This window comes from Bufo gargarizans, chromosome 3 (assembly GCF_014858855.1).
Source record: "Bufo gargarizans isolate SCDJY-AF-19 chromosome 3, ASM1485885v1, whole genome shotgun sequence".
NCBI lineage: Eukaryota > Metazoa > Chordata > Amphibia > Anura > Bufonidae > Bufo > Bufo gargarizans.
Genome location: NC_058082.1, coordinates 611,844,070 through 611,862,699, shown reverse-complemented (window position 1 = coordinate 611,862,699; position 18,630 = coordinate 611,844,070). Strand labels below are relative to the sequence as shown.

Genomic DNA, 18,630 nt, shown 5'->3' with positions numbered 1-18,630 from the left:
GCCTAATTTTCTTTGCCTTTTCAAGCTTTGTAGCTCTAGTGTTTAAACATGCTGGGAGTTGTAGGTTTCCCAGATGTTGGAGACCACTGCTTTAGGTCATCCTTCACCTGGAGGTGTGGAAATGTTCTTTTACACAAATTGCCCTGAAGATCGTTCCCTTTTATAGGTGTAATCATTTATCTGGTTCGGTGGCCCTTTAAGACTAGAAGTGCCCTAATTAGATTTTATTCGCCCCCTGAGCGTAGTTAATCTCTTCTGCTCCCCAATCCAATCTTCATTGCTTGCAGAACCAGAAGGTAAAAGCTGCTTTTTAAGCTATTGGAGTTGAGATTTGGCGTCCCTAAATCTTCCCCTATTAAATTTTCATGTGTGTGTGTCGCCCCGTAGCTTCAGATTATTACAATTCTCACTCGTCTGACCCCGGCACGTCTATTGCAAACATTAATGAACTCCTATTGTCTGCAGCCTCTATAGCAGCGGAATTAGAGGATCACACAGAATGGAATCGGACACTTCTATGGGCAGCTTTATTTATTTCCACTGCCTTCTCTTTCTTACAGATGTAATAAAGGAGCAGAATAAGGAGCTAAGAGGCACGCAGAGGGCCATAACCAGAGACCGCACCGCCTTGGAAAAGCAGGAGAAGCAGCTGGTGAGTGAACTGAAGCCTCGCAGAGCTTTTACTGTGAGGACGTATCTCGCCTGCAGTCCTAATCTATCATTGAATGTGTTATTGCAAGGGATGTATGGAGACAATATGGTATGTGTGCTAATATTAACGAGGCATTGTCAAAGAGATCAGACATACACTACTCACAAAAAGTTAGGGATATTTGGCTTTCATGTGAAATTTCAGGATGAACCTAAAATGCACTCTAACCTTTAGGCCACTTTCAGACGAGCAAGTTTTTTGCGCTCCGGACACGCAGTGTGAGTATGCAGCAGCCCCCATCCTGACCTCCCAGCACTGCCAGGGTCGCATAGCATTATATTGATTTATGATGCTATGTAACCTGTAGAGCTCTGGAATGTATTGTATAACACTGACATCATTTTGTCAGTGTTGGGCCCCCTGCACACGAACGTGTGCTTCCCGTTGCCGTATTGCGGACCGCATTTGCGGATCCGCAATTCCGTGGGCATTCCGCATCACGGATGCGTAACCATTCACTTGAATGGGTCCGCATATCCAGAGAAGGGGAACGGAACCCTACGGAAGCCCTACAGAGTGCTTCCGTGGGGTTTCGTCCCGTACTTCCGTTCCGCAAAAAGATAGGACATGTCCTATCTTTTTGCGGAACAGCCGGATCACGGACCCATTAAAGTGAATGGGTCTGCAATCCGCTGTGGTTGCCCCACGGACTGTGTTTGCAGGCCGCAGCACAACCACGGGGTGCACACGTTCGTGTGCAGGGGGCCTTATACAATAGAATACATTCCAGACCTCTAAGGGTTACATCGCATCATAAATCAATGTAACGCTATGTGACCGCGGCAGTGCTGGAAGTTCAGGAAGGGAGCTGCTGCATACTCGCACTGAGTCTGGAGTGTACAACTCGCTGGTCTGAAAGCTGCTTTACAGGTGAACTTAATGTGACCTCTAAACTTTTGAATGCACGTGTTTAGTGTTTCAGTACTTTTTGCACAACTTGCTTTTCTTTATCAAGAAAATTCACAACAGGTGCTTGATCCTCCTCATCATGCTCTTTTACATTTTGACATCATGAGACCAAGACAACCTAACAATTGATATACAGTACCTCGCCATTATGATAGGGTTGTTGCGATACCCAAATTTTTATTTGGTTTCGATACCATTGCGATACTCGATACCACGCGGAAAAAAATAAAACCAAAAAAGCCGCTTGCATTCCGCATTTTATAGAATGTCCGGCCCATAATCGAACAGTCCTATCCTATTTTTTTTTTGGGGGGGGGGGGGACAAGGTGACAAAAAAAATTGCGACTCGCGCTGTATTTATTTATTTTTCTGTTACAGAGTTAACCGCATAGGAGATTTAAAAAAAAATATTTTAATAGTTTGGACTTTTCAGACTTGGTGATATCTAGTATGTTTGTTTTTTTTATTTATTGTTTATATATTATATTTGTAAAATTGGGAAAGGGGGCGATTTATACTTAATATTTTGGTGGTTGTTTACTTTTTATCTCTAGAGCTCTATCAGGGTGAATAGGACCTCACACTCTCCCTGCTGCCCTGTGCATAGTTCACACAACAGCAGAGAGCTTACCATGACAACCAGGGCTTCAGTAGCGTCCTGGCTGCCATGGTAACCGATCTGAGCCCCAGGATTACACTGCTGGGTCTCCAATCACAACTGTCACCAATGAAGAGGGGACCCTGTGGCCACTGCCACCAATGACTTTAATACTGAGAGAGGGGGAGGGGGTGCACTGCGTCACCAATGATAATTAACCTTTATTACAGATACAGGAGGCTGGTGCTGGCCTCTATGACGGGGCGCTGCAATCAGCGGCAGTTATCCCCTCAGGTGCCGGCTATGTGATTCTGCCGCCGGCACCCGCCTCCTGTATCTGTATTAAAGGTTAATTATCATTGGTGGCACAGTGGCCAGGTCGGGTACCTGCTATGCTGGCTGCTTGAGTCTGGGGCTTGGGCTGATTCTGGGGATGTCACAAAACTCAGGGGAGGAGGCTGCCGTTCGCAGAGCTCACTAGCTCAGACGGTGCAGCAGTTTATTACCTCCTCCGTCCCCCCTCCTGCTTTAATTAGCCACACATTCATTGGTGGCAGTGGCGCGGGCAGCTTCAGAGCCCGCTTACTTCATTGGGCTCAGCAGTGGCCGTCTCGTAGGAGGGAGGTAATCCCTCCCTCCTTCTCCACTGTCTGGACTGAGAGAACATAGCCGCACCGAGCGCCATGTTCTTTCATAAGAAGAGATACTAGACTGCGCAGTAGCACAGCCTAGTATTGAAAAAATGAACATCCCGGTACCGAATCGATACTGCCATAAAAGTATCGATTAGGTATCGAAATTTCGATACCCGAAACAACCCTACGTTGCGAGGTTTCATGCAGGATGTTCTCAGACAGAAGTGGCCACTGAGCTTAAAGTGTCAGAGTGTCATCGGCAGGTTGCAATAGAGACTGAAGGAGTCACAGAAAGGCATAGAAGTGGACTTCCTTTGGCCACATCCAACACTGATGAACGCTTCCTTGTGAACAATGCCCTGCGGAACCATGCACATTTAAGGGAACTCCAAACCATTCGAAACCATTTTACATGAGTGTGCTCTGCGTGCTAGACTTCCTGCAGTGGGACCTGACCACACCACCAGGCACAAGCGTCACCGTGTTGCATGGGCCTATGCTGAAAGAGGGACCAGTAGGTCTCAGTGCTGTTCACTAATGATTCGATTCACACTGAGCAGAAATGATGGCCGCCAACGATGTTGGAGACGTCAAGGAGATTGCCTCTGTTGTCACCAGACAAGTCTTTGGTGGTGGTGTTACAATGTTGGCTGGTGTGTCAAGTCAATACAGAAATGCCCTACACATGAACAACACAGGCCTAATTTCATCTTCATGGATGACAATATGCCAGCTCACCGAGGTCTCATTAGGGAACGGCTGCTGGAGACTGGGGTACCTCAAATAGAGTGGCCTGCACTTTCTCCAGATCTGGATCCCATTGTAAACCTATGGGATCAGCTGAGTCGCCGTGTAGAGGCTCGTAACTCTGTAACCCAGAAGCTCAATGACCTGAGGGCCGCTTTTCAAGAAGAGTGGGATGCCATGCCTCAGCAGACAATAAGGCTACGTCTACACGACGACTACACTGCAACATTAGTTGCACCAATTTTGCGCGACAATTTTTATAATGGCAGTCTATAGTGTCGTACTGCAACATGCTGCGACGCAACAGTCGCAGAAAAATCCATCTCAAATGGATTTTCTGCGACTGTTGCGTCGCAGCATGTTGCAGTGCGACACCATAGACTGCCATTATAAAAATTGTCGCGCAACATAATGTTGCACGACAAATGTAGTTGTGTAGACGTAGCCTAAGTCGACTTGTAAATAGCATGAGACGTCGTTGTGGAGCTGTAATTGATCCTCAAGGCCACATGACAAGTTATTGAGTTTTTGTGGGGGTATACCCACCACTGGTGTTGGCTGTTGTTTGAGATGAGGAAATCACCATTGCATACTTCTACTTAAATGCCCTACTTTTATGATATAATATCACTGTAGCATGAACTTTTTACATTTCCCATAAATTTTACCAGAAAGCCAAATATCCGTAACTTTTTGTGAGTAGTTTAAGTATATGTTCATATATAGATAAAATCCACAAGCAACAAGTAAGGCTTCATGCACACAATCGTATGTATCTTGCAGTCTTCAAACCGTAGATCCGCATAGTGCGGATACCGGCCGCGTGCCTGCCGCAACTTCTGCCAATAGGACATGTTCCATCATTTGCGGAGTGGCCGCACAGATGCTGACGGCACATGGATGACATCCATGTGCTGTGTGCATATTATTTTTCCAGCCCCGTAGAAATTAATATTGGTCCGTGCAATCTGCATTTGCAGCCTGGAAAATCCAGTTGTGTGCACGAGCCCTAACTTGGCATCTGCTTTGTGTGGCCTCCCGAGCTACGTCATTTAGTGCAGTCCAGAGCTGTATTCACGGTTCTGCTGAGCTTCTATAATATAGTGGTGCTGTTACAGTAGGTTTTCTTGTCCAATTACTCTACTGTTCCTGCTGTAATGACTGCAATATCCAGCATGATAACCACCAACACTGGCTCTGCCCAGACCCTAAAGAAATGGGAATGCAGCTTGCTGTCCGATTCCTGGAAGCAAATCGATCTATGTAGTGAGACGGGGGCAAGAGATGTGTCATTGTCCACCTAGGTGGACATTCTCTAACAACTGTTTGTATCCCGGCATAGACCCGGCACAGTGTCATGCTTCCAGCAGCTGCTTTAGTACTGGTGACATGAATCTTTAGCTCATAAGACAAATATTTGGCGCCCGATATGAAACAGAAAACTACTTTTTTTTTTTTTTTTTTTTTTTTTCTTCTTGAATATTATTGCAAAATGGCTCAAATCCAGAAGGAAGAAAGCTGTCAAGTAGAATCTGTACGCCACTAGGGAGGCGAGTTTGTTGCAGGTGCAGATCACCTTTAAAACATTTACCACTAGACGGGACTGGCTGATTCTTCAGCTTCAATGAGTAACTAGCAGTAATGTACTCCTCGTAGGCAAGTCGTGGAAAACCCCTTTAATATTAACCTATCTGATCTGTCTTCAAGTCATTGGAACGGCACTGATGTATGGGTGAAGTGCTGCAGTAACGAGGCATGGCCACTACAGTGTATGAATTTCTGGTGCCTGGTCCTAGCCCCCAGCTGCTGAGCGCGGCTGATTGACAGGGTTGCTGGTAGTCAGGCCTTTGCTAATTGATATTGATAACTTATCAATGGGGAAGTCCTGGAAAACTGTGTTATGGTTAGACTTTTAGACTTTTTATTTTTTAATGTTATATATATTAATATAACATTTTTTTATTTATTTTTCCCCCCACAGGAAATGGAAATAAAGAAGATGGCCAAGACAGGTAATAAAGACGCCTGCACGATTTTAGCAAAGCAGCTGGTGCAGTTACGTAAGCAGAAAACAAGAACTTATGCCGTTAGTTCCAAAGTCACCTCTATGTCAACGCAGACCAAAGTCATGAGCTCACAGATGAAGATGGCGGGTGCAATGTCCACTACAGCAAAGGTGAGCACAGGTTCATAGCAGCCTTGTGAGACCCAAACATGTTTTGTCTCCATAGGGTAGACTGATTTTGCAGAACACATTTAGTTAAGTGGTTTTTATTTTATTTGTTTTTCTTTTCCTCTAGACAATGCAAGCCGTGAACAAGAAGATGGATCCACAGAAAACTCTGCAAACGATGCAGAATTTCCAGAAAGAAAATATGAAGATGGAAATGACAGAAGAAATGAGTAAGACACGTTCTTTCTGCTCATGAATAAGTGAAGACGTTTCCAGTCGTATGCTGGCACTAAGCACCACCATCAGGGAGTGGAGGGGTGATCGTTGACCCCTCATTCTTTTCTGTTCAGCCCTAGAGCAATGGGGATGCTAGACATTCTGCTGCCTGTACTTAGCTTACTGACCTACTATACTTTGGGTGATGTCACTTTGGATTTTTGTAAGGGGGTTGGAGGGAAGACAACTAAACCAGAGCTCTAGAACCAATGCAGCAGTTGCTCAGTGGCTATTTATGAATATATAGTATTAGAGATTACACCAGGGAAGCTGTTATAGATATACAGTAATTTGTTATTTGCTCGTGTCCTTTGCAGTAAACGACACACTGGATGACATCTTTGATGCCTCTGAAGATGAAGAGGAAAGCCAGGATATTGTGAACCAGGTGTTGGATGAGATTGGGATTGAAATCTCAGGAAAGGTATGTACTAAGCTCAATAGCTGGCTAAGAAATGCAGGGACCTTATAATATTGCAGTATTTCAGATGTGAACTCGGACATATCCCCATTTTCCCCCACTCAGCCCCTCTGAGATGAGCATTTCATACTCCAATGCTTTCCCTTGCCCTGCGCTGAGTCGTGCAGGGCAAGGGCTTTGACGTCACCCGCACTAAAGGGCAAGCTTTAGCGCTGCCCTAGCCTGTAAAACTTCTAGGGCAGCGCTAAAGCCCGCCCCTTAGTGCTGGTGATGTTACTGGGACCACTGCTAGGCGGAAGCCTAACCTAGACCTAGTGCGTCACCTGATCTAATGAAAAAGTTCTTGCCCTGAGTGATACATGAAATGCTCATCTCAGAGGGGCTGAGTGGGGACAGAAGGGGATATGTCTGGGTTCAGCTCTGAACCCGGACAACCCCTTTACGAGGTGCTGTAAATGTCTTGTCCAACATATTTCCTTTTGTAGATCCAGTAGTGTTGTAATGGAAGAAAATTGTAATTTGCTAATATGAAATAAGCTGCTTATTTTATTATTATTATTATTATATCTATATATGTAGTTGTAGAATACTCTCTAGAGTCTTTGCTGTGAACCTTACTAACGCCTTGAAGAGAGCCAATCACCATGGAGTTCACTTTGCGATCCTCTGCCTCATTCTGTAAAAATATCAATATTAAAAAAAACTGGACAACCCGTTTATGTGCACCAAGGGTGATATTAGGCTGCTCTGTGCTCTTGCTCCTCCTGCTTTCTCTGCCAGCCCCTACTTTTCCTTCTTGATGCAGGGCCAGGTTCTTGCATAGTCATCTTGCCTAGGCCTGTCGGTCAAGAAGGAGATTGTACACTAATGCATTATAGCCTATCACTGTGACAGTTTATTAGGCAATGCCTGTGGCACAGTCTAATAAATATACATTCGAGGCTGACTTGGGAGCTTAGACCCCCTGCTACCATGGGAACACAGCACCCTGCAATTGCATTCAAATGGGGACAGAAGATTCCCCTTCCCTCTGTATAACTGCCTAGATGCTGCGGATGCTATTGACTGCGTCATTTAAAGGGGTTGTCCGGGTTCAGAGCTGAACCCAGGCATACTCAGATTTTCACCCAGGCAGCTCCCCTGACGAGCATCGGAGCAGTTCATGCTCCGATACTCTCCCTTGAGATAGTCTTTTCTTTTATTTACTATAACACACTGCCGGGCGGAGGCTTCTGCCCAGCAGTGTGTTTGGTGACTTCAACGACTCTGATGGGCGGGCTTTAGCCCTGCCCTAGCCGTTTTACAGGCTAGGGAAGTGCTAAAGCCCACCTATCAGTGCCGGTGACGTCACCGGGCTCCCTGCTGGACGGGAAGCCTCTTCCTGACAGCCCAAAGGAGAGCCCGGTACGTCACCGCATCTCCTGAAAATGCCTTTCCCCTTCGCAATTTAGCTCAGGGCAAAGGAGAGCATCGGAGTTCAGCTCCGGACCTGGACAACCCCTTTAAGGCGGTAGCCTATCTTCAGTGAGTGTCAGGCAGTGTATTGTGGCCAAATGTTGCCCCCCAATGTGATGAAATTGATATCTACTAAAATGGCAATTGATCACCCACCCAGCAGCCCAGTACGGCCACAGCACAGTGCACAAAGCCTTCCGCTTCCATCTCCGTCCGCTGTATGCTCCAGCAGCTGCTCGGTGGAGGTGCCAGGTATCGGACCCCCACCTATCTGATATTGATGACCTTTTCTAAGGACAGGCCATCAATATTGAAGTACTAGAAAAACACTTTAAATGGGACTTGGCTGCGGAAAGGCCATGTCAGGGATGTCAGGAGGTTGTGTTATCTTTGCCAGCTGGTACTCTGTATTCCTGTCTTAACTGGAAATGTTGCATTCAGATAAATAACTTAAATCTTGTTGGTTATCGTTTGCTGCTATTAACCTCCAGCCATCTTCTTATTAACTAACCTTGTTATTTTAGATGGCAAAGGCACCCTCCGCAGCTAAAGGACTTCCCTCCGCATCCTCAACGAAGGCGACCACCATATCAGACGAAGAGATTGAGCGCCAGCTGAAGGCCCTGGGAGTAGATTAATGGCTGAGACCTTTCCGCTGTGTGTGGACTTGTATTTTGGCTACTAATGGAACAGCTTGAACAGGAATTTTATTTTTGAGGACTAAACGTGTCTTTTTGTTTCCTAATGTACACTACATTAGCTTGTATAATACTAGTCGCTGTATATAGACAATAACACCATTACCCTGTACAAATTTCCCTGTGTGTCAAGAGACGCTGACCTCCAGGGTCCGCCGCATTGTAGAGCTTGGTAAAACTGCTCCTACTTTACATCTAATGGACAGAATTCTTTGCAATGCAATTTGATCAGCAAATGATCTGAACAGTTTTGACTATTAACTCGCCACCTTCCAGCCGTGCGCATGGTAACCGATTCCTAACATGCATGCTTAGAAGTTTATTAAGTCAGGGTTTTCTATTTAAAAAAGGTATATCTTATTCATGTAATATTCCATGCAACCTTCATCTTTCTGCCGCGCACATGACTGGCTCCATCACTGGGAATTCTGCTAGAATTCACCCAATTGTCCAGAATGAATACACAACAGTGTTGGTTAATAGAGCTAGACGAGACTAGTCCGATCCTTAAGACTCCTTTACATTGCCCGGTGTTCGGGCAGATTATTGATCTACCAGTGTAAAGGCGCAGTCGATTAGAGCAAAACGATAGTAGGATCATTCATGCGGTATTGTCTAATCAGCCTCTGCTGTCAGCAAACCGCGATTCTGCATGGGGACGAGCAATGGCATTAGCGATCGCTAATCCCCATACTAGGCAGGGGATCACTGCAGGCCGTTATCTGAAATGAGCGCTTCCTTCCTAACAAGCAGTGTGAAAGGGCCTTTAGTCCATGGATGCACAGAATCCTGGATATTTAGTTAGGAGATCTGCCAGACACACGGACCGGGCCCATCATGGCTGCGCACATGATCCCTTTAGTGAAGAGTATATTTTATTTTTCCTTCCTTGCATTTTGCCTATTTGACGATTTCAGTGCTCTGGATGCTCTGTTGCTGAGCTTTCTCTATATTGCTATTTGCACTTGGTTACATATTGGGACTTTTACCATTTGTTTTTTAGTCCAAGATTTACCTACAAAGGAATGGCTGTGAGGTTTATCGTTTCCGTTTTATTCCTTTTACATTTTGTCTTTAGATGTGGATACAAGCTTATTACTGAAATATTACATTCTCCCTTGTGAGTGCTTGACCTCATGCAGAAGATGGAGCCGTGGGCACAAGTCCTGTACAGAGACGAGCGCAGTCTGTTTGGCTCCATTTAATGCACCCATAGGGGTTAATCTTCTGTAAAGCGCTGTGTTACAGAGAGATTCCCCAGTGGATAATGTCATGTGTATGATCATACGGTGCATCGAAGTCTGTGGGTGCCGTATTACCTCTGGTTGTACTGAGCAGTAATACAGCATTGTGCATGAGCCCTTACAATGGGAAACGCCTTCTCCTTCCTGTATATTCTGTATGATTTGCTTTTTTATTAGTAGCCTGCTCTTATGTTTTGGGATGTTGGTATCTATGGTTTTATTTGCATTTTTAGTTTCCGTCTCCCTGATTTTTGTGCCTTTTGTAAATTAAAGCCTTTTCATAACCATCACCTTCGCTCTGCTAAGTGACTGAGGAATAACTGTGCACAGTATGGCTCAGCTAAATGTGAAGGGAAGAAAAGTCCTTTTATTATTCCCATTAGAAGTTATGAATTAATTACTAGCAGTTCGCAACTAAGATCCGGATGGGTGTTATCAGTTTGGGGGGCGGGGGTGTCCCTGCTGTCTGACACTGACAGCGCTCATTGGATAGGGCCAGACTGTGCAGGGACAGATGGGTGTTACCAGTTGAGGGTGTGTTCCTGCACAGTCTGCCCCCTATCCAATCAATGCTGTCTGTGTCAGACTGTTCAGCGGGCACACCCCTAACTGGTAACACCCATCTGGACCTAAAGGAATGAACATCACTGCGTCATAGGAATAGATGTTCCAGAATTCTTATTGCATGGGGGATTGCCAAAACAGACAGATCAGAAGAGGTTTAAGGTCTCTTCAAGTAGGAACCTGGAGTGTGGAATAAACTCAAGTGGACTCGGTGATAAACCTATGCAGAGAAAGTCCTTGTCCTTCCAGCTTCAGAGTTTCCTTAACACTTACTTGAAAAAAAGTTATTAAAATCTATTGGCAAGTATAGTATAGCATGAATACAGTACTCTATGGCGCTGATCCTGCAGTCAGACATGTATTCATCATCCTGAATGTAGAGTAAGTAAGTATGAGAACAATGAGACCCTACAACCCGGGCTTGATGTTTTCTGTAACCGTGGAGACACACAGGTCTTCATAGGAGCTGTAGATGAAAAACAGAAGGAGATTTTATTGTATTTTTCACTTTATAAGACTCTCCTCCACATTTACCTCCCACCCCCAAAGCGAATACTAGTGAACACTTCTATTATGGACGCACTCAATATAGTATGCAGGAAGAGGTGAGTGAGACACGGCTAGCGCTGGCTGGATTCACCGCTCCCTGGTCTCCTCCAAGCCCTGGCTGCACTGTCCTTACGGTGTATAGCATCAGGACGCAGTATGGCCTGGCTCTGTGTAATGTCAGGTCACAGTGCAGAGCGGGGTGGGCGAGTACAGCTCGTCATCCAGAGAGGCAAGTCTATTTAGTGATTTTTCATCGGATCTGAGGTCTGATTTTCCTACTCCGAAACCTAGGTCCATCTTATCATCCGGTGAGTCTTATAAAGCAAAACATACGGTATAATCAAATAAAAATAGGCTGGCTGAATAATAAATGGTTGGAGGGCTGGACATATACTTTCAGGACGGACAAAGAAGCTTGAAACCAATGGCTACAGTTTACATTTTGAGAACACTGCAGTATTGCTGTACGCAGATACAAGCAGAAGTCAATTGGGGTTATGAGAATATCAGCCAGGTCAATAAATACGCTTCCTTATAATGGTGTTACAGTGCCCTCCAGTGGCCAAACTAATCATACAACTTGTAATTGTTAGATTGCTTCCTTGAGTGGAAGATTGGATTGTCAATGCTTAGTTTCTGACACCTTGTGTCAGAATTTGCAAAGTACATTTTTAAATTAATGAGTTGATTTTGCAATATTTATTTTACTGTAAATCACCCAGAATACAAGATTTCTCTTCTGCTGTCTCTCTGTGCCAAGGGGGGTGAATGGGCATTCTCTGCCAGCTCCTGACTTTCGCCTGGGGAAAAATGACAAGAAGGGTTTGGCCGCAGTTGGCCTCCATTATTACAATTTTGTAACAGGACAACAGTTTTTTTGTTGTGCTCTCTAATAAAGAAAAGGATGTCTGTTAAAAAGGGGAAAACAAGAAATTTGTATAAAATTGCCACAGACATTCAGCTAATCTCTGGAGTTGGCATTTTTGCTATGGAAAAACTTTCATGTCGCCCATAAAAAAAATGGATGGAACCAGCTTTAACTTAAATATCAATCTCTTTAAAGGGGTTATCAAAGTTCTATAATTTGTAATTCGTTACAAACTACTTAGTCACAAATCGCTTTTCATTGTATTGAGTGGGTGCAATGACGGGAAAAGGCTGTTGCACTACCCCTGTCGTTTAACCCCTCAGATGCTGCATTCAAAGCTGATCGCAGCATCCGAGACTCGCATTTAGGTGTTCAGGAAAAAAAAAAAAAGTTCTGCTCATCTATTTGATAGCGGAGAGGCTAGGATAACCTGCTGCGGCGAGCATTTAGACGTCCAGCATGATCATGTGGTGACGCCTTCACGCTGGCTGCAGGTCCTTTGGTGGGTTTTCTTCAAGACTGGAGCTGGGACAACTTTTCCCTTTTTTTTTTTTTTTTTTTTATACAAAGTTTGCATTTGACCAAGATATTTCTCACCCAGCATGGGTATATGTAAAATGACACCCCAAAACACATTGCCCAACTTTTCCTGAGTACGGCGATACCACATGTGTGACACTTTTTTGCAGCCTAGGTGGGCAAAGGGGTCCACATTCCAAAGAGCACCTTTAGGATTTCACAGGGCATTTTCTACACATTATTTCGAACTACTTCTCATGCATTAGGGCCCCTAAAATGCCAGGGCAGTATAACTACCCCACAAGTGACCCCATTTTGGAAAGAAGACACCCCAAGGTATTTCACGATGGGCATAGTGAGTTCATGGAAGTTTTTTTATTTTTTGTCACAAGTTAGGGGAATATGAGACTTTGTAAGGAAAAAAAATAATCATCATTTTCCACTAACTTGTGACAAAAAATAAAAAGTTCTATGAACTCACTATGCCCATCAGTGAATACCTTAGGGTGTCTACTTTCCGAAATGGGGTCATTTGTGGGGGTTTTCTACTGTCTGGGCATTGTAAAACCTCAGGAAACATGACAGGTGCTCAGAAAGTCAGAGCTGTTTCAAAAAGCGGAAATTCACATTTTTGTACCATAGTTTGTAAACGCTATAACTTTTACCCAAACCATTTTTTTTTATCAAAGACATGTAGAACAATACATTTAGAGAAAAAATTTATATATAGATGTCGTTTAAAAAAAAATAAACAATTACAACTGAAAGTGAAAAATGTAATTTTGTTAAATTTTGATTAATAACAAAAAAAATAAAAATGTCAGCAGCAATGAAATGCCACGCCACCAAATGAAAGCTCTATTAGTGAGAAGAAAGGGAGGTAAAATTCATTTGGGTGGTAAATTGCATGACTGAGCAATAAACGGTGAAAGTAGTGTAGTGCAGAATTGTAAAAAGTGGTCTGGTCATTAAGGGGGTTTAAGCTAGGGGAGCTGAAGTGGTTAAATCGGGTTTTGGTGTGATCTGTCCTCACATTTATTTTGAGGTAATTCATATTAAACTACGGTACTGCTGAGACCACACACATAATTGCATATTCACTGGTAGCAGGAAGAGTGTAGAATTGAGAGGATTCAGTCCTTACTGTGGACAAGGACTATCCACTACATTTTGTGGACTATGTAAGTATGAATTCACCATCCAGTCCAGAGCTGATCGTTTAATACACAGTCATTTAGGGCACAGAAGATAATCCAGGTAATCCCTGCCTGTGCTCTACTGTACCGGACACAATATAGGGGATTGTACTGCCAGGAATATATGTAACTATATAAAATTCTCCTGGGATCACATGATGTTACATTGATGATTTCATGGACCCCCAGTCCACTGGGAATTCTCCTGGTACGGTGCATGGACAGTCATTCACTTTGTGGCTCAAAGTGCCCAAGTCTGACACTCTTCAGGGTATGGGAGTTAAAAGCATGGCGGTATAATCCCTAAAATACTGCTATAAGCCTCCAGTGACAGCACTTATCCGGTACTGTCCCCTAGTACAGCGTTCTAACGGGATATCCTACCTTTCATAGTGGGATTAGTTGATCACATTGGGCAGGACACGCGATGGATATGTCTGCCTTCATTTCACATGGTCATAGGGACACTAAAGGATCCATTTTTATCAACAGCAAAAAACTAACTTGAATCTAAAGATTAAAGCACCAAACACCAATAAATGAGGAGATAATGTGTGAACCCGACAATTTATGGAGTAACATTATCTAATGGAGATCTGTCACAGAGCAAGAGGGCTATGGGGAATGTCACTAAAAAGGGACACCTGGGGGGATGACGGGCCTATCCAGTTCTTCACTTTGTATCATACAGCTGTGTATCATATAGTGTGTATACCTCTCCTGGCCAGCAGGTGGCAGTATAAACATGACAGGGAGAAGCAAGATCTGCTGCAGCCACCCCCCTGGCCAAGGTGCAGCCTCTGCCATCCTCCCCTCAGTAGCTCATATTACAGCTTGGGCATTTGCTTATTTCTGTTGTGAGAATCTTCCTGGATCCAGATCAGCTATAGGCCTGAGCAGTGTATGGTCACATACTCATGACTCTGAGTGCACTTGGCCTTTCTGCTGCCTGAGGCACTAACTGAAACGGCGCCACCCCCAATGCCAATTTCTTAACCTAACCCCTTTACCAGAATGATAGTGCTTATTACCCATGGCCCTTGCGCTGCCCCCCTCTTGCCGCTACCTGGTGCTGCCTGAGGCGATCGCCTCATTGGTGGGGCAGCCCCGACTATAGACTTCAGCCAGGTCCCACCAAGGCACTGTAGTCCTCTTACTTTAGAAGAGAGATATATTAGACTATGTCCTATTCCAATCCGGTGCCACATACACCTGCCATGTTCGCAGCTGACCATTTATATGATGGGACCTGTGTAGAACATACTGTATATATTGGAGCAACTTTGGGTGCTGATTTTTCTTAGCAAGGTGTGGTTGACTATGGTAATACAGGGGAGAATACCTTGAAAGGGGTTTTGCAGGGGTCACATATTGACGACCTATTCCCAGGATGGGTCATTAATATCCGATAAGTGAGGGTCTGACCCCCACCGATCAGCGGTTCCCTGCAGCCTCCTGTCCCAGAACTAGCCCTGTGAACGGAGCCACCTCGGACTGGCCCACAGGGGTACAGGGGAATCCCCCGGTGGGCCCCTGAGCAAAGTGGGCCCCTAGTCTCCCACCCCCTGCACAAGTGGCACATAACACATTAGACTTACTGCACTACATACATATATTCAATGTACAGCACCTCAACCAGCCTATGTTCATATAAAAAACTTGTTAGATTATTTATTATATTTGAATGTATCCGTACGGTGGGCCCCAAAATAAACTTTACTGGTGGTCCCTAGGTACCCCAGTCCGACACTGAATGGAGCAGAAACATCTCTGCTGGAAGTATAGCAGCCGCGCTGGGTTATTGAGCGGCCGCGCTGGATTCCATCCCGTCCAGTTTTCCTGATGTCTCCTCGCTGTTTTCTTGCCTGCTTCCTCAGCTGTGAAGACAGGGCAAAAGTCTCCAAATGAGTGCAAAGTTCTCCAGATTACCGCATCAAGTTATCCCAGTGGAATATGGGAATATCCCTTTAACTGTTACTCATTTGACTAATTGCTCATCAGCTTGACTGGTGTCTGTTATGTTTGCTTAAAGGCTATGTACACCTTTGAGGGCATTTTTTATTATTATTATTATTGCCTTGTACTCATTTTGAGCTGAAAATCATTTTTTCAATTGGTGTTTATAAAAAAAAAAAATGGAGTCCTGTTTTTCTGTACAGAGCTGAGATGCTCAAGTAGCAGCCTGTGGGGAGTTGGGAGCTGATGGGCTCCTTATCTCTGATCGCTGACATTATAAACACTCATTATAGCTCCGTTCTTATCTTACTGATAACAATGTGGCTTCAGTGTTTATGATCTCTCTGTAATTTACAGCTAAGGTTTATTAGATAAAAGTACCAGTCACACAGCTAGAAAAACAGTTAACTCTTTGTGACAGAACAGCTCAATATTTTTAATAAAGGCCAACTTAAAAAATGATTTTTTTCGGCAACAAATGAGTAAAATTCAATCATTTACAGAGCCTTTAAGTTCTCCCGGTTTGGATGCATTTGTGGCCAAACGACATTTTCCTATCTGATCCCGGTAGTATCTTCTTTTGCTATAGTTTTTTTTTCTTTTCCCAGTGTAAAGAATAAAGCTGTACTCACATCTTCTGGTCATAACTAGAGATGAAACAATTCTAAAGTAAGATGCGAAGATTATTTTTTGGTGATTCAATTCAGGTAAATTTTGGAGAGAGAGAGATAATTACTTAAAAAAAAAGTGAGAATTGAGGGGAAAAAAATGAATTCTAGGATCATTCAGTGCAATACACAAAATTTCAGGCCAATTGGATTACTTTGAAATCAGGTAGATTCAATTTGGACCCAAATCACATCGGTCAACCGACCCAGACGAATCAAACCTGAATTGCATTCACTCCTCTCTAGTTATAATGCATTTATTTATTTTTTGCCATTTTTCACTTACCCTTATATGCATTATGTGTAAATCAATTCTGCCCTCTGGTGGTAATAGTAGGTGTAGCAACTACGATAAAAGGAAATCTCACAAAGTCAAAGTTTCCATTTCAGTTTATTTTAGGTGCATTATAAATATTAAATAAATAAGGAAAAGCTGCAGAGCGCACAGAGAAACCCATCAAATAAACAAAATATTAAATACAGTAATAAACCAGAATAAATAAAAGGGACTCACAACTAGATCCAAGTATCTAAGGGGGCCCAAAGACCCCTCTGCGTCACAAAAGCACATCTGGTGACACATTCAGGACACAATTACTATGTGTTACTTGTGGATTTTGCTGCAGATCTCATTCTTTACAGTATCAATAACATATAGGACATGCCGTAAATCCACAAATACACAGCTTGCTTTAAAATCTGCAGCAGATTTTTTGTGCTGCATGTGAATGGGGTTCTGTACTGTGCTTTACTGCCAGGTCTGAACATACTTTGCAGCCGTCAGATTCATTTTGTTTCCCTGCAGCCTCCTGTCCCAGAACTAGCCCTGTGAATGGCGCAGAAACAACGCTCTGCTCGAGGTATAGCAGCCGCGCTGGGTTATTGAGCGGCCGCGCTGGATTCCATCCCGTCCAGTTTTCCTGATGCCTCCTCGCAGTTTTCTTGCCTGCTTCCTCAGCTGTGAAGACAGGGCAAAAGTCTCCAAATGAGTGCAAAGTTCTCCAGATTACCGCATCAAGTTATCTTCTATCCAGTGGAATATCCCTTTAACTGTTACTCATATGACTAATTGCTCATCAGCCTGACTGGTGTTTGCTATGTTTGCTTAAAGGCTATGTACACCTTTGAGGGCATTTTTTATTATTATTATTGCCTTGTACTCATTTTGAGCTGAAAATCATTTTTGCAATTGGTCTTTATTAAAAAATATATTTGGAGTCCTGTTTTTCTGTACAGAGGTTAGATGCTCAAGTAGCAGCCTGTGGGGAGTTGGGAGCTGATGGGCTCCTTATCTCTGATCGCTGACATTATAAACACTCATTATAGCTCAGATCTTATCTTACTGATAATGTGGCTTCAGTGTTTATGATCTCTCTGTAATTTACAGATAAGGTTTATTAGATGAAAGTACCAGTCACACAGCTAGAAAAACTGTTAACTCTTTGTGACAGAACAGCTCAATATTTTTAATAAAGGCCAACTGAAAAAAAGATTTTTTTTTTAGGCAAAAAATGAGTAAAATTCAATCATGAACAAAAATTGCCTCCGAAGGTGTACAGAGCCTTTAAGTTCTCCCGGTTTGGATGCATTTGTGGCCAAATGACATTTTCCCATCTGATCCCAGTAATATCTTCTTTTGCTCTCATTTTTTTCTTTTCCCAGTGTAAAGAATAAAGCTGTACTCGCATCTTCTGGTCATAACTAGAGATGAAACTATTCTAAAGTAAGATGCGAAGATGATTTTTGTGGTGATTCAATTCAGGCAAATTTTGGAGAGAGAGAAATTCCTAAAATACTTTTCAAAAAAGTGGGAAAAGAGAAAAAATATATATGAATTCTGGGATCATTCAGTGCATCATACAAAATTTCAGGCCAATTGGATCACTTTGAAATCAGGTAGATTCAATTTGGACCCAAATCAAATCGGTCAACCGACCCAGACAAATCAAACCTGAATTGCATTTTGAGCGATTCACTCCTCTCTAGTCATAATGCATTTATTTATTTTTTGCCATTTTTCACTTATATGCAGTCTGTGTAAAACAATTCTGCCCTCTGGTGGTAATAGTAGGTGTAGCAACTGCAATAAAAGGAAATCTCACAAAGTCAAAGTTTCCATTTCAGTTTATTTTAGTGCATTATAAATATTAAATAAATAAGAAAAAGCTGCAGAGTGCACAGAGAAACCCATCAAATAAACAAAATATTAAATACAGTAATAAACCAGAATAAATAAAAAGGGACTCGCAACTAGATCCAAGTGTCTAAGGGGGCCCAAAGACCCCTCTGCGTCACAAAAGCACATCTGGTGACACATTCAGGACACAATTACTATGTGTTACTTGTGGATTTTGCTGCCGATCTCATCCTTTACAGTATCAATAACATATAGGACATGCCGTAAATCCACAAATACACAGCTTGCTTTAAAATCTGCAGCGG

General features: G+C 43.4%; 1 protein-coding gene across 3 annotated transcripts in view; it reads left to right on the top strand.

Moving 5' to 3' along the window:
* The window catches only part of LOC122930861 (charged multivesicular body protein 2b-A), a 32,293-nt gene extending 14,035 nt beyond the window's left edge, over positions 1 to 18,258 (top strand). The window contains exons 2-7 of one of the 3 annotated variants that reach the window (XM_044284525.1): positions 561 to 652; positions 5,583 to 5,777; positions 5,902 to 6,004; positions 6,368 to 6,474; positions 8,451 to 8,583; positions 16,994 to 18,258. In XM_044284525.1, coding sequence (XP_044140460.1) covers positions 561 to 652; positions 5,583 to 5,777; positions 5,902 to 6,004; positions 6,368 to 6,474; positions 8,451 to 8,564 — 611 coding nt within the window. In that variant the 3' untranslated portion in view covers positions 8,565 to 8,583; positions 16,994 to 18,258. Of the gene's footprint in view, positions 1 to 560; positions 653 to 5,582; positions 5,778 to 5,901; positions 6,005 to 6,367; positions 6,475 to 8,450; positions 10,159 to 15,015; positions 15,037 to 16,993 lie in introns of those variants that run through there. The other 2 variants (XM_044284526.1, XM_044284524.1) reach the window with 2 other exon arrangements.
* The last annotated feature ends 372 nt before the right edge of the window (positions 18,259 to 18,630 follow it).